We start from the raw sequence: 19,859 nt of genomic DNA on the forward strand, positions 1-19,859 counted from the left end.
TGTCTCATTACTAAATGCTTCCTGTGGTAGAAGTTGCTGGGAGAAGGGCAAAAACAAGCACATTTTGAAATCTACAGGGTGTTTTAACTTCTCTGCAAATGTCAGTGTTGATCAAGTCCAGTGAGGTAACCTGCAGGTGTGATGCCCAAAGTGCACACAAAGGACCAAAGCCCTGGCTTTGTGTGTTGTGCCTGGGTAGATTGTAAATCCAGACCCAAACCTAGCAAACAGTTTACAGCTCACAAATCACAGCCCTGGTGCTGTGAAAGCTAATTGCACCGCAGCGTTTCTGTCAGATTACGTCTTTTGCTCTAGGAAACCTTTGAACACTCTTGACAACTCTCTAGGAATTGCAGATGGGAAGAGTAAAGCAATCAAAAGGCAAATGAAAGAATAACTGAAACATCTTTGTGCTCCTCTACCATCTCCTCCTTCGTTAATTTTTTTGCCCCATACTTGCTGTCATAGCGTTGCTAAAGGAGACTTGCACATCTTCTGTCCAAGCCAGCTGTGACCTAGTAGTAAATATTCAATAGAGCCTAGATTAGGTTTTGCAATTGTAACAATTACAGCCACAGTGCAGATCTGTCTGCTGTGTGCACAGGCTTTATTCTTGCAAGCATCCTTAGGAAATCTTGACAAATGGTGTATTTCTCAGTGAGATTGAGTTTGGATTCCTCCCTCCCTCCTCATGTGTGCTTTAGGAATAGCTGAAGAGAGTTTTGGAGAAGGGAGACTGAGAACAGCAACTTGCAGTCTTTCTCCAGCCTCTACTCTTCAGGAAAACAATGCCATTTTAAAGGGATACATCACATTCAAATGCTGGAGGATGATATTAAGAGGACTGTGAGCAGCCCTGACTGAGCTGAAGGAGCTGTTTGCTTTAAGGGGAAGCATGATCTTTGATGGTGCGTTTCTCCCTGCTTTAGGATAAGCAATCTTGGCAGAGTGAGAGGGAGATTTTCAATACTCCTGGCATGAAGCATGAAAACCTTTTGCAATTTATCGCAGCGGAGAAAAGAGGAACAAACCTGGAGACGGAGCTCTGGCTGATCACAGCGTTCCATGACAAGGTAATGTATCATTGCACGTACATTTTGAGAAGGCAGAAGTGGCTGGTAGTAAAGCAGCAGGATTTGGTGTCCCCTGTTCTCCCAGAAGCTCCCCTGTAATCTATCCAGTGTGTCTGTGGTGAGCCATGGCTCAGTGGTAGGGGAGGAGTGCTCCTGCTCCCCGCTTTCAAAGGCCCTTCTGTTAGCTTTCAGGGCTTCCCTACACAAACATACAATTGATAAAGGTGGGACTTGGGGAGAGAGAGGCACAAAAGGCCACACAGCTCACATACGTGGTGCCCACCATCCCTTAATGTGTGCAGATGAGCACATGGGAGCCAGGTGTCAGAGCGTGGCAGTCCCAACTCACCCCTTGCAGATGTGCTCTGTGTTTGCTTTTGAAGCTCGGGGCATATCTCCCATTTCATGGATTGCTTTAGTTATCAAACATGACTAACGCTTAAATAAAACAAACACGTACAAATCCGGGGTTGAGCCACTAGCATTATCCCTCTGTTTAATCCAAGGTCTACTGAGTCAATCATTGCCACAACCAGCTGATGCGCTGCATCATCATCTTGCATGGGAGGCTTTCCCCTTGCTTAGGTTAGGTGAAGTGCTCTGTTTTGAGGTGACTTTTCTTCCCCCCCCACCCCCTTTCTTAACCTTCTTCCTCTTTCATGGCAGATCAGCAGAGTCCTTTTAGACATACAGATAGTTTCTGTGCTGTCAGGGGTGGGGGGCTCAGGAGCACTCCTAGGTTGTATTTCTTCTTGTTCGCTTTTGCCAGTGAATTGTTACTCTTTTTTTTTTTCCCCGCTGTTAAATCAAGGTTCAAATTTCTCAAGCACTCATTAAAACCATTTCCTCAGCTGTCACATGGCAGGGTCTGTGATTAAGAACATACAATGTCCTGTTTTGCAGGGCTCTCTGACAGACTATTTGAAGGGCAATATTATCAGCTGGAATGAGCTCTGCCATGTTGCAGAAACAATGGCCCGTGGCTTGTCCTATCTTCATGAAGATGTCCCTTGGTGCAAAGGTGAAGGACACAAACCTGCTATAGCACACAGGTATGACTGCTTTTGTTGACACTATTCAAATGCTGCTTTCAGGTGTTTGAAGTGGTCATATAATCATAGAATTGTTAGGGTTGGAAGGGACCTCAAGGATCATCTAGTTCCAGCCCCCCTGCTGTGGGCAGGGACACCACACTAGATCAGGTTGCTCAGAGCCACATCCAGCCTGGCTTTAAAAACTTCCAGGGATGGGGCTTCTGCCACCTCCCTGGGCAACCTGTTCCAGTGTCTCACCACCCTCGTGGTGAAGAACTTCTTCCTAACATCCAATCTGAATCTACCCATTTCTGTTTTTATTTTTTCCATTCTCCCCAGTCCTATCACTCCCTGACACTCTAAAAAGTCCCTCCCCAGCTTTCTTGTAGACCCCCTTCAGATACTGAAGGGCCACAATAAGGTTTCCTTGGAGCCTTCTCTTCTCCAGACTGAATAGCCCCAAATCCCTCAGTCTGTTCTCATAGGAGAGGTGCTCCAGATCATCCTCGTGGCCCTTCTCTGGACACTCTCCAGCACCTCCAGATCCTTCCTGTAATAGGGGCTCCAGAACTGGTCTCACCAGAGCAGAGTAGAGGGGGAGAATCCCCTCCCTCGACCTGCTGGCTATGTTTCTCTTGATGCAGCCCAGGACGTGATTGGCTTTCTGGGCTGCAAATGCACACTGCTGGCTCACGTTGAGCTTCTCATCCACCAGCACCTTCAAGTCCTTTTCTTCAGGGCTGCTCTCAAGCTGGTTGCTGCCCAGCCTATATTGGTGCTTGGGATTGACGATGATGTTGATCAGAGGTGGCAATTGTGCTTTTAGAAAGTAAATGCCTTTTAACCCAACAAATCTCCTGCTAAGACAAGATTTTTTTTTTTTTAAACCACATATGAAATGGGGAAGGGCAAGTAAGTGTCTTGACTGTGACACAGTCAGTACCATTGGCTATGGTTTATGGCAAGCATCTGAGGGATAGGTGCTTCCCTTCTGGTTGCTGCAGAGCCACTCTTTGAAGGTACTGTACTTGATAAACCACACTGTAATCCATGCATTTTTATGGCTGTACCAAGATTTGGACCCTGTTTTTCCCCGAAGTGTTTTAAACTGATGACTCCGCTGTCTTCCCACAGAGCTGTTGACCACTAGGTAAGAAATGGAGAAACAGTACAAATGCAGAAAATGGCTGCCTTTTAGTTCCATTATAGTTTTATTGTGCCCAAATCTTGCCAGGATGCTTATGACAGAAACTAAAGTAGGCACCATGGTGCCTTTGAGACCACTTGGCACATGTTGCAACCCTCCTGGGTGGCAGCATGATGGAGATAGTGGGAATCCAGAAAACAGGGGATTAAGGCATCCTTATTGCTATGATATTTATTTGTTATAGCCTGTCTCTGAGGTCCCACATTGCTTGCCCTGGACTCAAGCATCTCTACAGAGCAGTTCACAAGCACAGCAAGAGAGGGGAGTTTTCCAGAAGGGATTTACATGGTAATCCATGGCCATATTCCCCCTCCACACACTGAATTTTATTTAGGAGGGACTTACACTCCACGACCAGCTGCAGCAATTTATACCCAATCCAGCAGGGCCATCTTCATGTAGGGCAAGATAATCCCTGTTTGTGCAAGGGTGCCCCTGCCCCCAAAACACACCCCCTCCCTCAACGTGAAGGTTTGTAAGAGCTGGGAGCTGTTGAAAGAGCCTGCAGCTGCCTTTGTGCTGCTCCTGGAGCTGACCTCTGTGTCCCTGACATTTGTCCCTGTGGAATAAAGGCAGTGGTTTATACATAAAAATTCCTGAGGGTGGGGAACAGAGAAAGGCTATAGAAAGGCTTTAAAGCAACAGATCGTGCTCATTAGTGTCCTCATCCATTTAGCAAATGATAAAAGGTGGAGAATGCACTATTTGTCTGAACTTAGCACATACCTCTGGAAGAGGGAGTTCAGGACACACAGGATTTCCCTTGGATTACCCCACTCCTTTTAGTTTTATTTTGCTTGTAAAAGAAAACAACCCCCCACATTTTAAACCTGGGGAGGGGTGTATTTTTGAATGCCTTCACACAATGCATGTAAAGATGCTGGGGTTGCCAGGTGAGACTCCCCTAGTCGCTGCTGGGCAGGGGTTCAGCTAACTCTTTGCTGGCCCCCACACTCCAAGGAGGATTAAGGTTAGGGGATTACTTGTTGGTGCAAAAGTGCCCCCACGTGGAAGCTGAAAATAAAATCTCCAGTGTCTGAACTCAGTTAACACATTTGTCATTTATAGTCCACTTGCTCTTTTATTCCCCAGCTTGAAGCATTACACAATTTTTATTTTTATCTTTTTTTTTTTTCAGGCCACTTTCCTTCATCAGTGCCCATTTTAGGATGGTGTAATGCATATGGTGTTAGTGAGAATTCTACTTGAGCGTGGCTAGGATCAGGTCTTTCTCCCTGTCCTGAACATGTTTGCATTGCAGCTCACATTTGCCAGTTCGAGGTGGTTTGTGGCAGGAAGGAACACACAGGAAAATGAGGAAATTTATGGAAATGGGGGGGGAAAAATCAACCAACCAACCAAAACCCCCACGAAAGCCAATTCCTGCATCACATACCAAGATGAAGCAGTTAACTGTTGCATGCCCAAAGGGCAGGAAATGCCCTGGCAATGATTCTGGCTTGCATCTCGCTTCACTTTGGAAACCCTTTGTTCAGACAGACTGTCCAATACTTTGTGTGGCCCTCGTTGAGCCACTGTTTTGCAAAAATCTCATGCACAATTTGTCCCATCCTGGAAGGCATGATCCCCTAATGCTGGGTGAGCAAGAGAGTTTGTCTATGTCATTGAATTATGGCTGTTTCCTAAGCCTGTAGGGAAGCTGCTCTAGCAGGGAAGCAGCCAGTCTCTAAGATGACAGGTATTAGGTAAATGGTGGAATGGAGGGGTACAAATGTTGTGCAGGCTCTGCAAAACTCTACTGTGTTTCTAGAAACCTCTTGTGTCCTCTTGAGGTAGTGATGGCTACTTTCTGCTGGTGTTTCCCAGTTCTGTGATGCTCTCCAACTTGTCCCCCACTTCCCCATCTTTAATCCCTGAGCCAGAAATGCCCATGATGTTGCCTTTATCTTAGAAAGAAAAAAAAGAATCCTTTCTTTTGGTTTTTCAAGCTGGGTGGTACAGGCTGATTTTTGCTTTTGGTACTTAGAGCTGGTGTTCTGGCATCCGAGGCCTCAGCAAGGAGCCCTTCTCTATGGTCCAGCAATTTCTCTCTTCCCAAAGAATTTTGACAGGTCTCTCTAGTGCAGAACAATTGTATCTGCCCTCATAAATTATTTTGTGCAGGCCTGCAATGTCCTGCAATCAGCAGGGTCACCGAGTGAATTGATGATAGGGAAATTATAATGCTGAGCATACAGGACAATTGCCATCTGCCGTCTAAGGTCTGTAATTTAATTAGATTGCCAAACATTCCTTTTCAGATGAAAATGCAGGAAGCCCAGGGAACAGAGTTTGACTGGCATAGGTATCTCAGTGTGACCCTCCTCTATCCCCTTGCTCTGCTTTCCAGTCCCTGCACATTTACCTGAGCTGCCCTGGAATGACACAGGACTGACACAAATGTCGCCTTAAAAAACCCCCTTCAAGCACAGACCCACCATCTCCACTGCAATGCTTACATCTGCCTGTTAGCTGCCTGGTGTGACCCTGACAGCTTGTCTCAGTGTGGGCTGCTTCCCTTCCAACCTTCCAAATTCCCTGGGGTAGACCAATCCAGCAATTAAAACATAAGTGTAATAGATGAATATGGCAGAAGTCTGTTGAAGTGTGTAGTCAGGTTGGAGACAGTCCCACCAGTTACCAGCACCTGGTAACTTCCAGGAAGATCTGATTTTGTAGATAGGAGCAAACATTGTTACTTGGATAAAGACTGAATGCACCACCCTGCCCTATCTTGCTTTTGTTGTTGGGTGTGAGGAATCACAGACTGCATTGGTTGAAAGGGACCCTCAAAGATCATCTTATGCAACTCCCCTGCAGTGAGCAGAGACATGTCTAACTAGATCAGGTTGCTCAGGGCCCCATCAAGTTTGACACTGAATGTCTCCAGGAATGGGGCCTCAGCCACATCTCTGGGCAACTTATCATAGAATCAGTAAGGTTGGAAAAGACCTCAAAGATCATCAAGTCCAACCTGTCATCCAAGACCTCAGGACTACTAAACCATGGCACCAAGTGCCACATCCAATCCCCAAACACCTCCAGGGACAGTGACTCCACCACCTCCCTGGGCAGCCCATTCCAATGGCTAACAACTCTCTCTGTGAAGAAGTTTCTCCTCACCTTGAGCCTAAACTTCCCCTGGTGCAGCTTGAGACTGTGTCCTCTTGTTCTAATGCTGGTTGCCTGCTCCAGTATTTCACCACTTCAGATGTACGAAGTGGCCAGAGGTGGGGGTCCACAGCTGGTGGTCAGAGCATGAAATGGTGCCTTTTGCTGCCTGCTCAAATTGAAACACCCCCTTCATATCACTCTCTGCATCTGTTCTGAGGTTAATTCACCATAGAGTTTGGCCAGCTCTGTGCTGGGCAGCACAGGTCTGCTTGTCTGTGTTTCAGGAACATGGGCAGCGACTAGCAGCCAAATTTCCCATAGCTGACCATGCTGGGCATCCGGAGAAGGAAGGAGAGAGCTGATTTACTGGGGGGCTGCTAAGCCTATAGACTTACAATGTGGTGTGTTGCGATGTGATTTAGACACATGTGGTAATAAACCCTTCCCAAACTTGCTTTTTGGCTTGCCCATAGGGACTTCAAGAGTAAAAATGTCTTGCTGAAGAATGACTTGACAGCGGTGCTAGCTGATTTTGGACTAGCTGTACGGTTTGAACCTGGAAAACCTCCAGGGGACACTCATGGACAGGTAATCATTATCTTTAATGTTTTGAAAAGTTGAGCTTGCCATAGCTTCTGAGGGTAAGGGGTAGTTTGTAGAGGTGCATCTGTTGCTCTTTGAGATACGTGTCTTCCACAAAAGCTTGTGCTCAGATACGAATTCCAGGAGCTGCTTTCGTCTGGGTGCACAGAGAGAGTGCTCAAACCCTTCTGACTGCTGGGCAGGAAAGGTCCCCTTAGGCCCAGGGGCAGGCGGATTCTTCTTTCAAACATAAGACTTGTTGACCATTGTTTTGGAATTAAATATTCATAAAATCATAGAATACCAGGTTGGAAGTGACCTCAAGGGTCATCTGGTCCAATCTTTCTTGGCAAAAGCATGGTATAGACAAGATGGCCCAGCAGCCTGTCCAGCTGAATCTTAGAAGTGTCCAATGCTGGGGACTCCACTACTTCCCAGGGGAGATTATTTCAATGGCTGATTGTTCTCATTATGAAAAATTTTCCTCATGTCCAATTGGAATCTCACCGGGAGTAACTTCTACCCATTACTCCTTGTCTTTTTGATTTGACTCCCTGTGAAAAATGGCTCTCCTTCTTTGGAGCCACCCTTTAAATACTAGAACCTAGTGATAATGTCTCTCGTAACCCTTTTCTCAAGGCTGAACAAACCCAGTTCTCTCGGCTTTTCCTCCAAAGGACTCCTTCCCTTTGTAGCCTTTCTCTAGACCCTCCCCAGCCTGCCCACATTTTTTTTTTGCACAGGGAGAACCAAATTGAACACAATATTCCAGGAATGGCCTGACAAGCACTTAGTAGACTAAGATGATGACTTTATCTCTGCTGGTGCTGCCCTTGTCAAAGCAACCAAGATCCTCTTGGCATTCTTTGCCACTTCATGCATATTGACCTTGTTGGCCACCAGGACTCCAGGTCACTTTTCACAGAGCTGCTTTCCAGGCAGGTAGATCCCAGCCTGTGCTGCACTCCTGGATTATGTTTTCTGAGGTGCAAGACCATACACTTGTCCTTGTTGAACTTCATAAGGTTCTCGTTAGCCCGTGCCTCCAGCCAGGCGTTCTGCTGTCATGCCAGCATCCCCTCCGTGTGTCTGGGGGGGTTTTCTGAATACCCATTTCCACTGCAGGCTCCCTTTTTGCCTTTATCTCAGAAGTGAATACTTCTCTGGGTTAGCTCCCCTGCCCTCAGTTTTCCTCACTTATGTCACCTAATTTGACTTGTCCTTTTGCCTTTTAACGTCCTGACTTCCCCCTGATCTCCCATGCTTCAGGTAACAGCAAGAAGAGATGAAGGAAAATAGTAAAGGAGTTTCAATTCCCGTGTTAAAAAAGTGCTTTCTTCCTTGCTCTTCTGTCCCCTTTCTTCCATTATGGCCTATCATTCTGCCATATATAACCACAACTAGATGAAGAGCTCAGTATGGCTCTACCTGCACTAAACACAAGATAAGCACTGTAATGAGGACTGAACCCCCTCAAAGTGACAGGGGAGTTTTTCCAAACCAGATCACGGCAAGCCTGGGCAGGGTACACATCACAGTCTTCATGCTTTACTATTTCTGTGGATTCAGGAGACTTGTGTTATCCAGGGCTGTCTGTGCAACACCTTTTCCTACCACTTTGGAACATATCAGTTCTATTCTTATCTTTTATTTTTAATATACATATAATTATTTTTTTTTTTGAGTAAAAAGGAAGTGGAACTTTGAACCACTACAATAACCAGGTCTGACTTGATCTCTGGGTGTTTTGTGTGTCTCCAAAGACAGCATTTTCTCATGCAGTGTGTGCTGCTGGAGCAAGACGCAGTGGGACGCGGGGAAGGCAGGATTTCATCCGGACTCACCGTGCCACACTGCATTTAAATGAGACCTTTAGTGTACGCTCAATGAATATCACATATGTAGCCCTGCACTTCGGCTTTTTCCTTTAGTTCACTTAGCTAGACTTGAGTGATCTTAATGAGAATCGGTGTCAGAAAAAAACAGCTCCTCTTTGCTTGTTTTTCAAGTGAAGTGCAACTTTAGCAGAAGTAGCCTTAAGGCTAATTAAACCAGCTGTCACTCATCTCCAACCAGTGGAGGCTGATGGACCCAACTGGAATGTAACTTGAGTTGTGATTTTTTTTCTCTGTAGGTGGGAACAAGGAGGTATATGGCTCCTGAAGTGTTAGAGGGAGCAATCAACTTCCAACGAGACGCCTTCCTGAGAATAGACATGTATGCAATGGGACTGGTCTTGTGGGAGCTAGTCTCCAGATGTAGAGCTGTTGATGGTAAGAATAAGGATCATCTTCCCTGAATAGAGCTCTGTTTCAGTGTCGTTTAGTGGTCCAGAGAATGGACCTGGCTTTATTTAAAAGAAGTGATAATGAATAGCATATTTTTATTAAGCAGCAAACTTGTTTTTCACTTGCTTGTTTAACATAAGCTGTGTCATAACATAAGCTGTGTCATTCTCTGTAGATAGTAGCCTTGGTAGTGTTCAAGTCTTAAAGTGCTTTTAACTATGCTGAGTATGTTGAAAATTGGCTGAGAACTTGGAGGGAGAAGTAGGTGATTCCTCTATCACCAATGCACGTCCTTTAGTCCTGCACCTGCTCCGTACTGCTCTCTATGGCACTCTACATTCCTGCCTGTGACTATGGCAGGCTTTGCGCTCCAGAGAAGAGCTGTGCTCAGCTCCAACTTGGCTGTCACACCTCACTCCTGCAGGGCAATGTGGTAGCCTGAATGAAAAACTCAGAAGTGGAGCATCTTGGTGAAACAGCAGGAACACAGGGCTGGAAGGATCTTCTTGGGTCAGCAAGCCTATTTCCCTGCTGTCATAAGTCATTAGGTATTAATCTTTGACTGTGGCTGATGAAGCACTCCCTCAGCAGCAGGCAGAGTTTGTTGTTCCATGTGCAGTTTTGAAGGATCTCACTTTCTCCTGAATGACCCAAAGAATGAACTTTCAGTCATAGGGGGTTTTGGTTTTAAATCCTAAAATGATGCTGCAAAATGGGGCATCTTTTCTGTCCAAATGGCACATCTGCCCTTTGGTGACATCCTTGCCATTTGCAGGACCTTAACCCTTATCAGGGAAGAAATAATTTCATTGTAGTAGCTCCAAGGCTGCTTACTCCAGCTTCTTTCTGCTTGTACAGATATGGGTGCTCTGGACACAATATGAAGTTCATAAATTAACATTATGTCACCTGGACTTCAAATGTTTTTGTTAGTATTACACTAATAATTGGGGTTTCTGCATAGGTTTGTGGTAAAAGAAGGTCTTCTCTTAAAAAATTTGCTGTGTAACCAAATAAAATGCTGGAGGAGCAAGGTGGTAGGAGCACAGCGATGTGAAACCATGGTACCCAGACCATGCATGTAGGAATAACCCATCTCTGTTGATGTCTCCCAGATATCCCTTTGGATTTTAGGCTGTCATTTTTGTGATTTCCTTCTAACTCTTCTGAGGCAGAAGCTGTCCAAGAGACTCCAGGTGCCATATACAGAACCATTAAATCAGAGGGAAAGCTTCTTTTGGGATGATGGGGAGTTACCTCATCTGTACTTCTAGCTCAGAAGTGATGTTGTGTGAACTGCACGTTTGGTTGGAGAATATCAGTGCTGCTCTTCATAGTCTTGATTCCTCCTGAAGGATGAAGGTTATGAGTGTTATTGTGCCATCTGTTGGAATGAATGTTTCAGTTTGGTTTAGTGGCTGGCATTGTGTCAGCAAGGATAATGATAAGATGGTTGAGTGATTTATTTTTTTGGAGCACCTAAACATCATGTTGTTGGTGTCACAGTTCATGACCAGCTCAAGTGGTCAGCTCTATATTTCAGTCTGCAAAGGCCCTCTTGAAATATCTCCATTCTTGAAATAAGTCCCTCTTTGCTACCAAGAAGCTGTAAGTGATGCTGTGGAGCACCCTGAGAAAGCCTATCAGTTAAGCTGGGCTGCTGTTAGTGAGAGAGCATCTACAGATTGCTAAAAGCCAAATGACGTTTCAGTAAGCAGAAGTTATTGCTCCCATCCAGCATGGGCACTGATACTCAAAACAGTTGTCTCATTCCCATTGCCCAGGGCAGTTCACAGCCATAAGTGGTATAACAAAAGCATTCAGAAATCATCTCGCACTTAGGAGCTGGTGCTTGGGACAAGTGCATCTGGTTCCAGCCTCTCAGGACTGACTCAAACCTATGAACAAGCCAGATCACAAAGCAAGAAATGCTAAGTGCTGTGAATGCTTGACCTTGCTAGTCAGTGCCTAAAATGAAATTACTGTGATGCTAAAACCTTCCTCTAGGTTACTGTGGGTTGAATCACTCTGCTAAAACGTGAGGAGGATGGGCTGATTTGCTCTTTGTATTGAAATAAATCACAGACTACCCGGCAAGCCTCCTCAAGGAGAGAGGTGGGATCAGGAGGCCTGTCTGAGGGGTTTATATTTAAAACTTGATGAGATGGAAAATGCATGTCCAGACAAGCAAAAGTGATGGCAAAGTCCATTGTGCAGGAGGAATGTAAATCACACTTGTCTGCAATGACATGTGAACTGCAGGCTTTGCTGTGGTGGCTGAGGCTGCTCTGGAGCTGCAGCTCACTCATGCATGGGGAGGATGTGACTTTGATGAGGACATTTCTGTACTAACCCAGTTCTCCATGTGCACCATAGGTCCTGTGGATGAATACATGCTGCCATTTGAAGAAGAAATAGGTCAGCACCCATCCCTTGAGGACCTGCAAGAAGTGGTGGTTCACAAGAAGATGCGCCCTGTGTTCAAGGATCACTGGCTGAAACACCCTGTATGTCCCTCCTGGTTGATGGTGCAAAGTGTTTTCCTGTGTGATCGAAACGAGGGATGTGGTTATGCACCACTCATAAGCTTCAGAGGAAAGCTAACCAGTCCACCCTGGTGCTTGGACCTCCTCCTGGTGCTAGAGAGGATGCACACAAGAATGAGGAGTTGTTCCATACCTTCATCCTCCCTTTTCCATTTGTCCCTTGTATTTAGGAACCAACTGATTAAGATCAGACAGTGCTGAATGTGAAGCATATGGTGATTTACCTTTAATATGGTGAAGGAATGGAAAATAATCCCTTTCATTAAGAAAAAGATCCATACTACTGGAGAGGTTCCTCACAAGCTGGGTAGCGTTGCAAGACTTGAGCATTTGTTTGAGGAAAAATTATTTAGATGGGAAGGCAAGCAGACAATGAAGCAAAATGCAGCAGGTGGCCAAGAAGGCCAATGGCATCCTGGCCTGCATCAGAAACAGTGTGGCCAGCAGAAGCAGGGAAGTCATTCTGACCCTGTGCTCAGCACTGGTTAGGCCACACTTTGAGTACTCTGTCCAGTTTTGGGCCCTTCAATTTAAGAAGGACATTGAGGTACTTGAATGTGTCGAGAGAAGGGCAATGAGGCTGGGGACAGGCCTTGAGCACCAGCCCTATGAGGAGAAGCTGAGGGAGCTGGGGATGTTTAGCCTGGAGAAGAGGAGGCTCAGGGTAGATCTTATTGCTCTCTACAGCTTCCGTAAAGGAGGTTGTAGCCAGGTGGGGGTTGGTCTCTTCTCCCAGGCAACCAGCACCAGAACACAGTCTCAAGCTGCACCAGGGGAAGTTTAGGCTGGAGGTGAAGAGGAAGTTCTTCCCAGAAAGAGTAATTGGCCATTGGAATAGGCTGCCCAGGGAGGTGGTGGAGTCACCATCCCTGAAGGTGTTCAAAAAAGGATTGGATGTAGCATTTCGAGCCATGGTTTAGCTGTCAGGAGGTGTTAGGTAATAGGTTGGACTTGATGATCTCTGAGGTCTTTTCCAAGCTGGTTGATTCTATGATTCTATTCTATGACTTCTGCTCTCCGTGTTGAGACCGGCAGATCCGGGGTCAAAGTATCGCTCGATACGCTCGGGGAAAACCCACAGCTTTCTCCCCTTTGTCATCCACAGGGCTTGGCGCAGCTCTGCGTGACCATCGAAGAGTGCTGGGACCACGACGCGGAGGCTCGGCTCTCGGCGGGCTGTGTCGAGGAGCGCATTGCGCAGATCCGCAAATCCGTAAACGGCACTACCTCGGACTGCCTCGTCTCCATCGTGACGTCCGTCACCAACGTGGACTTGCCACCCAAAGAGTCTAGTATCTAAGTCCTGGTTCACTTTGGTCTTTCCAGACTCAGTGGATTTAAAAAAAAAAAAAAAAGAAAGAAAGAAAAAAAGAAAAGAAAGAAAAGAAAAAAACACACACAAAAAAAACCCAACAAAAAAACCCACAAAAAAATCCAACAAACACATGAATGCAGCTGCTATTTTATCTTGACTTTTTATTATTATTGTTGTTATTATTATTATTATTATTATTTTGGATTGGATCAATTTTACCAGCACATTGCTCTACTGTATTAAAACAAAAAAAAACAAAAAAAAAAAAAAGAAAAAATAATGGACATTTCAGCAAGCATTCAGGTGCCGACTAATGAATGCAGAAAAGGTGCAGGTACCTCAGAACCTCAACAAACTCACTTCGGTTGTGTTTTGGTTTTACTTTTATTCAGTTGTCTGGGTTTCTCTTTATCGGTCTTGTCTTCTGAGTGGAGCATCTGTGACATAAAGGAAAACCACCTACCACCTTGGAAAACACAATGCTGCAAACTGTGGAGGAAACTTAAGACTGTTATATAAAGAATCCACCTTCATCAAAAGGATTTTTAGGTGTTGTTTTTTCTTCCCCATTTTGTTTTGGTTTTGGGTTCAGTTCCTTTTTTTTTTTTAATTATTATTATTTCCTTTTTGGAAGTGAGCTTCAAAAAAAAAAACAAACAGCAGATGTGTCTTTTACGGATCTAACGGGTGTCATTGTAACATGGAAAAAAGAAACAAACAGAGGCAACTGGGCGGAGAATGTTAATTCTCGATGGTAGAATTGAAGGGGGGAAGAGTAGGATAGGGGTGGGGAGAGTGACGTTGGATTTGGCAGCATTTGGGGAAACATCATTTGCTATGGAGCTACTTCTCAGGTAACCATTAGAGGAGGGAAAGGACATTTCTGGGCAGAGTATTAACCGCTGCAGTGTCTGGAGAAAGCTGAGTTAAAGAGCCAATGATTGTAAGCGGGGCGCTAGTTGTTTTATCCTCCAGTATCCTGGGTGGTAAAAGAACAAAGCAGAAATATAAATTACCTTTATTTTTTGACTCGAGATGGTATAGCAGTGTAATCATTAAGAGGTGGGAAAGTGAGTTCTTAGAAGCACCTTTGTTTAATACTGGAAGATGGGGAAAAATTTGCATCTTGCTTCAAGTGCACGCCGGGTCAAGAAATTCAGCATTGGGGTTGACTGTCTGACAGCCCACGCTAATGGTGCAGATGGTGAAAAGAGGAAAAGCGTGAAAGCTGGCTCTGTATTATTTAATTTTTAATTTGGGAGCGGGGTGGAAATACCTGAACCAGCAGCAGATGGCTCCTGTAGCACCTGAGCAGCCTCTGAACTGCCCAGCGGCAGGATGCGGGGGCAGCAGGGTGGAGCGGCGCTCGTTGCAGCGCCTCTCCGGCTGGTTTCTTTGACGCCGCTTTCTCCTCACTCTGTGACGAAACGTGGGGTTTTGTTTTTTTTTGTCTTAAAGTGGTGCATAATCTTCAAACACCGTCGCTCTTTTTATGCCATAAACTCGCTCTAGTCAGTGAATGTTCCTAATGCTGCTGATTCAACACTGAAATATTTTTTTAATTTGCAAACCATGCAATGTTTAAAAAAAAAAAAAAAGAGAAAAAAAAATACTTAAAAAAAAAAAAAAGACGACTTAACACGAAAACAAAACCAACGACAAAAAAAAAAACCCAACAAACCCAACCACAAAAACACAGGACACAGGTTACGTGGCTTCCGAGGTTTAAACTGAAAAAAAAAAAAAAATAGGAAAAGGAAAAAAAAAAAAAACAACAAAAAAAATTAAAAACTTCATGACCACAGACCACCTCAAACCAGAAATACCTCAGAATTTTCTACTTGTATGAGTTTTATTATATATTTTGTTAGTTGTGTTGTCTTGTAGTAAGTATATTTTAACGTAAGTTGGCTTTTATGACAAGGGAGTTTTAAAAAAAGAAGAAACAAAAAAAAAAACAAACAAAAAAAAAAAGGAGGGGGAAAAAAAAAAAAAGGAAAAAGAGGGGGGAGTTAAAAAAAATAATAATAAAAAAAAAAAATATGTTCCAAAATCTTTTAGGAAGTGCTACCGGTTTTGGTTTGGTTTTGTTTTATAAAGCACCATTGTAAATAACTGTATACAATTGTAGAATAACTGCCTATATAAGGTACCTGGGCATTATTCACTCTTATTTGTGAAGGCTGTTTCCATTCTGTGCTATTTTTTTGGTCTGTTTTAGCGAAAGGACAGTACACCTTTTTTTTAATATTTTTTTTTTCTTCTCAATCTTTCTCTGATCTTTTTTCTTATTTAATATTTTCTTTTTCCCTTTTTTCTTTTTATCTTTCTTTTTTCTTTTTATCTTTCTTTTTTCTTTTTCTTGTTTCTTTTTTTTCTCCTTTCCCCCCTTCCTTCCTTTCCCCCCTTCCTTCCTTTCCCCCCTTCCTTCCTTTCCCCCCTTCCTTCCTTTCCCCCCTTCCTTCCTTTCCCCCCTTCCTTCCTTTCCCCCCTTCCTTCCTTTCCCCCCTTCCTTCCTTTCCCCCCTTCCTTCCTTTCCCCCCTTCCTTCCTTTCCCCCCTTCCTTCCTTTCCCCCCTTCCTTCCTTTCCCCCCTTCCTTCCTTTCCCCCCTTCCTTCCTTTCCCCCCTTCCTTCCTTTCCCCCCTTCCTTCCTTTCCCCCCTTCCTTCCTTTCCCCCCTTCCTTCCTTTCCCCCCTTCCTTCCTTTCCCCCCTTCCTTCCTTTCCCCCCTTCCTTCCTTTCCCCCCTTCCTTCCTTTCCCCCCTTCCTTCCTTTCCCCCCTTCCTTCCTTTCCCCCCTTCCTTCCTTTCCCCCCTTCCTTCCTTTCCCCCCTTCCTTCCTTTCCCCCCTTCCTTCCTTTCCCCCCTTCCTTCCTTTCCCCCCTTCCTTCCTTTCCCCCCTTCCTTCCTTTCCCCCCTTCCTTCCTTTCCCCCCTTCCTTCCTTTCCCCCCTTCCTTCCTTTCCCCCCTTCCTTCCTTTCCCCCCTTCCTTCCTTTCCCCCCTTCCTTCCTTTCCCCCCTTCCTTCCTTTCCCCCCTTCCTTCCTTTCCCCCCTTCCTTTTTCTTTTTTTATCTTTCTTTTTAGTTTTTCTTGTTCTTTTTCTTTAATCTTTCTTATTTTCAAGTTCGTTGACTTTGATTACAACATGAATTCCGTGTCTTGCTAGACTGACAAAGTTAAGTCCATTGGATGGCCAGAACTTCTAAATTCCGCTTTGTGTTAAGCCAAAATACAGTCCTAAACTAATCACCCTGTCATGAAAATGTAAGAAGCCTGTATTATGTGAATGAATTGGACTTCTTGCCACTGCCAAATTGTCAGGTTGCACCCTTGCGCAGATCTAATTTATTAAGCAAACAAAATTGTTAATTGGAGAAAAAATATAAAGAAAATTGAAATACATTTCTTGAAAAATATAGCTTTAAAACCTAGAGGTCACAGATGAGGACATGGTCCTTTACCTTGAAGAGACATTAAGAAAATTGCCTTAATTTGTCTATCTGAATAAAGTCTTAACCTATTCTTTGAAGTTACTGAATGTATATTGCATATTAGTATGTACACACATGTAACTGTATTTCCGTGTGTAGGTTTGGAAGTTTCTGTTTCTTGATGTGCTTCTGTTGAGAACACCTTGACAAAACCAGACAGAACGATACCATTTTCACCCCGATGATGTCCCCAGTAGTGGGTGGCATCTTTGGGCCTGATGCTGCAACATACCCGTGCTTGGCATTAAGTGTGTAGGTCGCTCTTCTGGTGTCATGACATTAGGCGCTCGCTTAATGTTAAGCATGATCGTAAATGTTTGCAGGATCAGTATTTTTCATGTTTAATACATTTCTGCACTGAGATTTATATGAAAATGTGACTATGTACTAGAAGTGAAGTGATGTAAGGGTTGGGGTGGAGTGTAAAGCAGTTACGATTGAGTGAATACTTGTTTTGAGGTGGGCTTGCTCCCATTTCCCCACGAATGGGAGCCAGTTCATACTGCTGCAGAAAGAAAAAAGCTGTACTGTCTTTTAAGTGTTAATATCTGTTTGCTGTTCTGGATTTTTTCCTTCAGCATTATGTATTATGGCTAAAACAGGCTTATTACAGCAGTTGCTTTTTTTATCCTGATTTCTTTAAGAAGCTTTAAAGTATTTATTGAAAGTGCCATATGATTTTTGATAGCCTATTAGACAGTCTCGGAAGCCTTCTCTCTTGAGAAGGCATAAACAAAAATTCTCACGTGTAGCTTATCTTACTGCAGGGAACTGCACGACCGTACGGACTTTGACCAAATGTTGATTGTAAAGGACTGCATCTTCCCTGGTGTAACGGTTCCTTATAGATCATCTTGTCAACAGGATTCAGAAACCGATTTTAAAAGGAATCTCTAAATTGCATGTGTGCTCAGCTGCAAATTTTAAATGTCTGTAGGTATGTGTGTCTTGCTGTCGCAGCAGGGAAGGAAAGCCTGAACTTTTGCTTATTTACAAATCTGTACCAGTTTAGCTAAAGCTGTTCCTTTAAACTGGTATTTATTTATTAATGAAGACAGGCTCTGATTAATTTATTGGTCTTTCAATGCTTGAGCTGTCAATCAAGTAGTGTCCTCACTGCTAATCTTGCATTTGAACTCCCATTGACAACATGATTTTGGTTCTGTCAGTACTGCTGAGGCTTTTTCCAAGTCAGCAATTGAGCATGTCCATAGGTGTAGCTGTAATAAGCAATTGCAGCTCTTTTAACACTCCCTTGAATCTGATGGGTACAACCCCTTTTATGTTACTTCCTAAGCACTACATTTCACTTCTCATTCAGACTTAGAGGAAGTAGCTCTTCAAAAACTGCTGCAGAATTTTATTGTTGACCTTCCCATCTTGTGTGGCAGTTGTTTAAGTGAATAGTAACCTTGAATATCCTGGGTAAAAATTCTCCTTGACACCAGAAGCCACAATTCCCCTCTCTCTGGAATAACTGCCTCTATGAATTTATTGCTCTGGCTAGGCTGATTTCCTAGGTGAAGGAAGTTTAGGTTCATGTTTTGAAACTGGAAACAGCACAGGAACTAAAATAGCTTTTTTTTTCCCCTTTTTTTTTGAGACACTAGAGCTGTGACTTGCTAATGAAATTACATTAGTACAGCAGAGCTGAACTGTGTGTGGCTCACATTCAAATATATGTGTGTGTTGTAAGAGATGGCTACAAACCACTCACGGCATCAGTTTACTAGCACCAGGCTTGTTTGTTGTGATTAAGGATTTTAGGCAGTCCTGATCACAAAGTTTTCTTAAGACAAAAGAAATCCACTTTTTATTCTACATTGTTCTTCAGCTGAAATTCTCTTACAGGATATACTACGCTAGATAAGGTTACCCCTATGGAAATGCTGAGATCTTTGTGTATGTTTCAAAGAGAAAGGTCCCTGACTACCCCCCAGTAACTCCACTGCATTTTCCCTGGGTCTCCTGACTCTTTGCTGTTCCCACTTGAAACTGTTGGTTCAGTAGAAGCAGAAGAAACCTTGGGTCCACTTGATGTAGCATTGCCGGGGGGTATTTCCAGGTTGACTGGCTCAGGCCTCACCATTAGGAATCCTGATTCCCTTTAATATCGCAGCACAGAAAACAGCGAATATGTTTTCTTCCTCTTGTGCTGCTTTCTGGGCAGACTGTCAGAACTTGTCCTGTTTTGCAGGGAAAGATCTGGTTCCACTTATCATGCAAGAAAGTCATGTTGCAGAGGATGGTGCTGGTTGGCAACCCTGTGACAGGGCTGTTGTCGCAGTCCTCTTCAAGCCACACTCCACTTGAGAAGTTCCTAAGCAGGAAGTGTCCCACAAACTATTATCACTTTTACATAAAGAATATTGTTTGGTAACATTGTAAATAAAATAGACTATATAATAGAGGAAAATAAGGACATTTTGACTTTTTTACTTTTAGGAAAAAAAAATATATTTTAGTTACATATACAAACAAAAATTCTACATTGTGTGAAAATTCTTTTATACCACAAATTATTTTTGTAATGTCTAATATGTTTCTGCAGGGAAAAGGGAGAAAGGTCTGTGTATGCACAGCAAAGAAATATATTTAATGTTTAACTTGTGTGCACTACATCAAAGTCTAGAGGATAGAACAGATTCAGCCTGAAAACACTTTGAGGAGCAAGTTTGGATGTACTTGGACATGCTTTGAGGATGGCACTGAGTATATGTTTAGGTGATCTTGCATGTCACATCCCTTCCACTAAAGATGCTTATTGCTTTTCTATGACCATCTTCAGTTTAACCAGGAAGAGTTTTTTCATGTATTCATGTGAGAATCCATGTGTGAGCAGAGTGTGTCTTTTGACATATGCCATGGTGCTGCAGTGAGTTGTGAAGTCAGGATGTTAAGAATTTACCGAGACCAAATAGCCGGGCTGATCTCGCTTGCTGCTGTATCCGTTTATAGCAGCTGCGCCTGCTGCATTGACAATATGATCTGTAAGGAGCTGTTGCCAGTTCTGATAAAACCAGTTCCTAGAAGTTCCTTCTCTCTGAAGTGACACAACTAATCAGGCTTCACCAGAACACACAGATAGGTGCTCTGTGTTCCCAGCGTCAGATTTTACGGTCTGGGTCATAGGCACTAAAGAAAGGAACACTGTTGTGTCCAAAGGCCTGCCTAGAACAAAAGCATTCCAGATTTGTGTAACCAATCCA

General features: G+C 43.9%; 1 protein-coding gene across 1 annotated transcript in view; it reads left to right on the forward strand.

Moving 5' to 3' along the window:
• The window catches only part of ACVR2B (activin A receptor type 2B), a 97,989-nt gene extending 84,806 nt beyond the window's left edge, over positions 1-13,183 (forward strand). Inside the window, exons 6-11 of the mRNA XM_054171306.1 lie at positions 930-1,073; positions 1,977-2,125; positions 6,902-7,016; positions 9,145-9,283; positions 11,675-11,805; positions 12,950-13,183. Coding sequence (XP_054027281.1) covers positions 930-1,073; positions 1,977-2,125; positions 6,902-7,016; positions 9,145-9,283; positions 11,675-11,805; positions 12,950-13,144 — 873 coding nt within the window. The 3' untranslated portion in view covers positions 13,145-13,183. The remainder of the gene's footprint in view (positions 1-929; positions 1,074-1,976; positions 2,126-6,901; positions 7,017-9,144; positions 9,284-11,674; positions 11,806-12,949) is intronic.
• Positions 13,184-19,859: the final 6,676 nt, after the last annotated feature.

This window comes from Dryobates pubescens, chromosome 21 (genome assembly GCF_014839835.1).
Source record: "Dryobates pubescens isolate bDryPub1 chromosome 21, bDryPub1.pri, whole genome shotgun sequence".
Classification (NCBI taxonomy): domain Eukaryota; kingdom Metazoa; phylum Chordata; class Aves; order Piciformes; family Picidae; genus Dryobates; species Dryobates pubescens.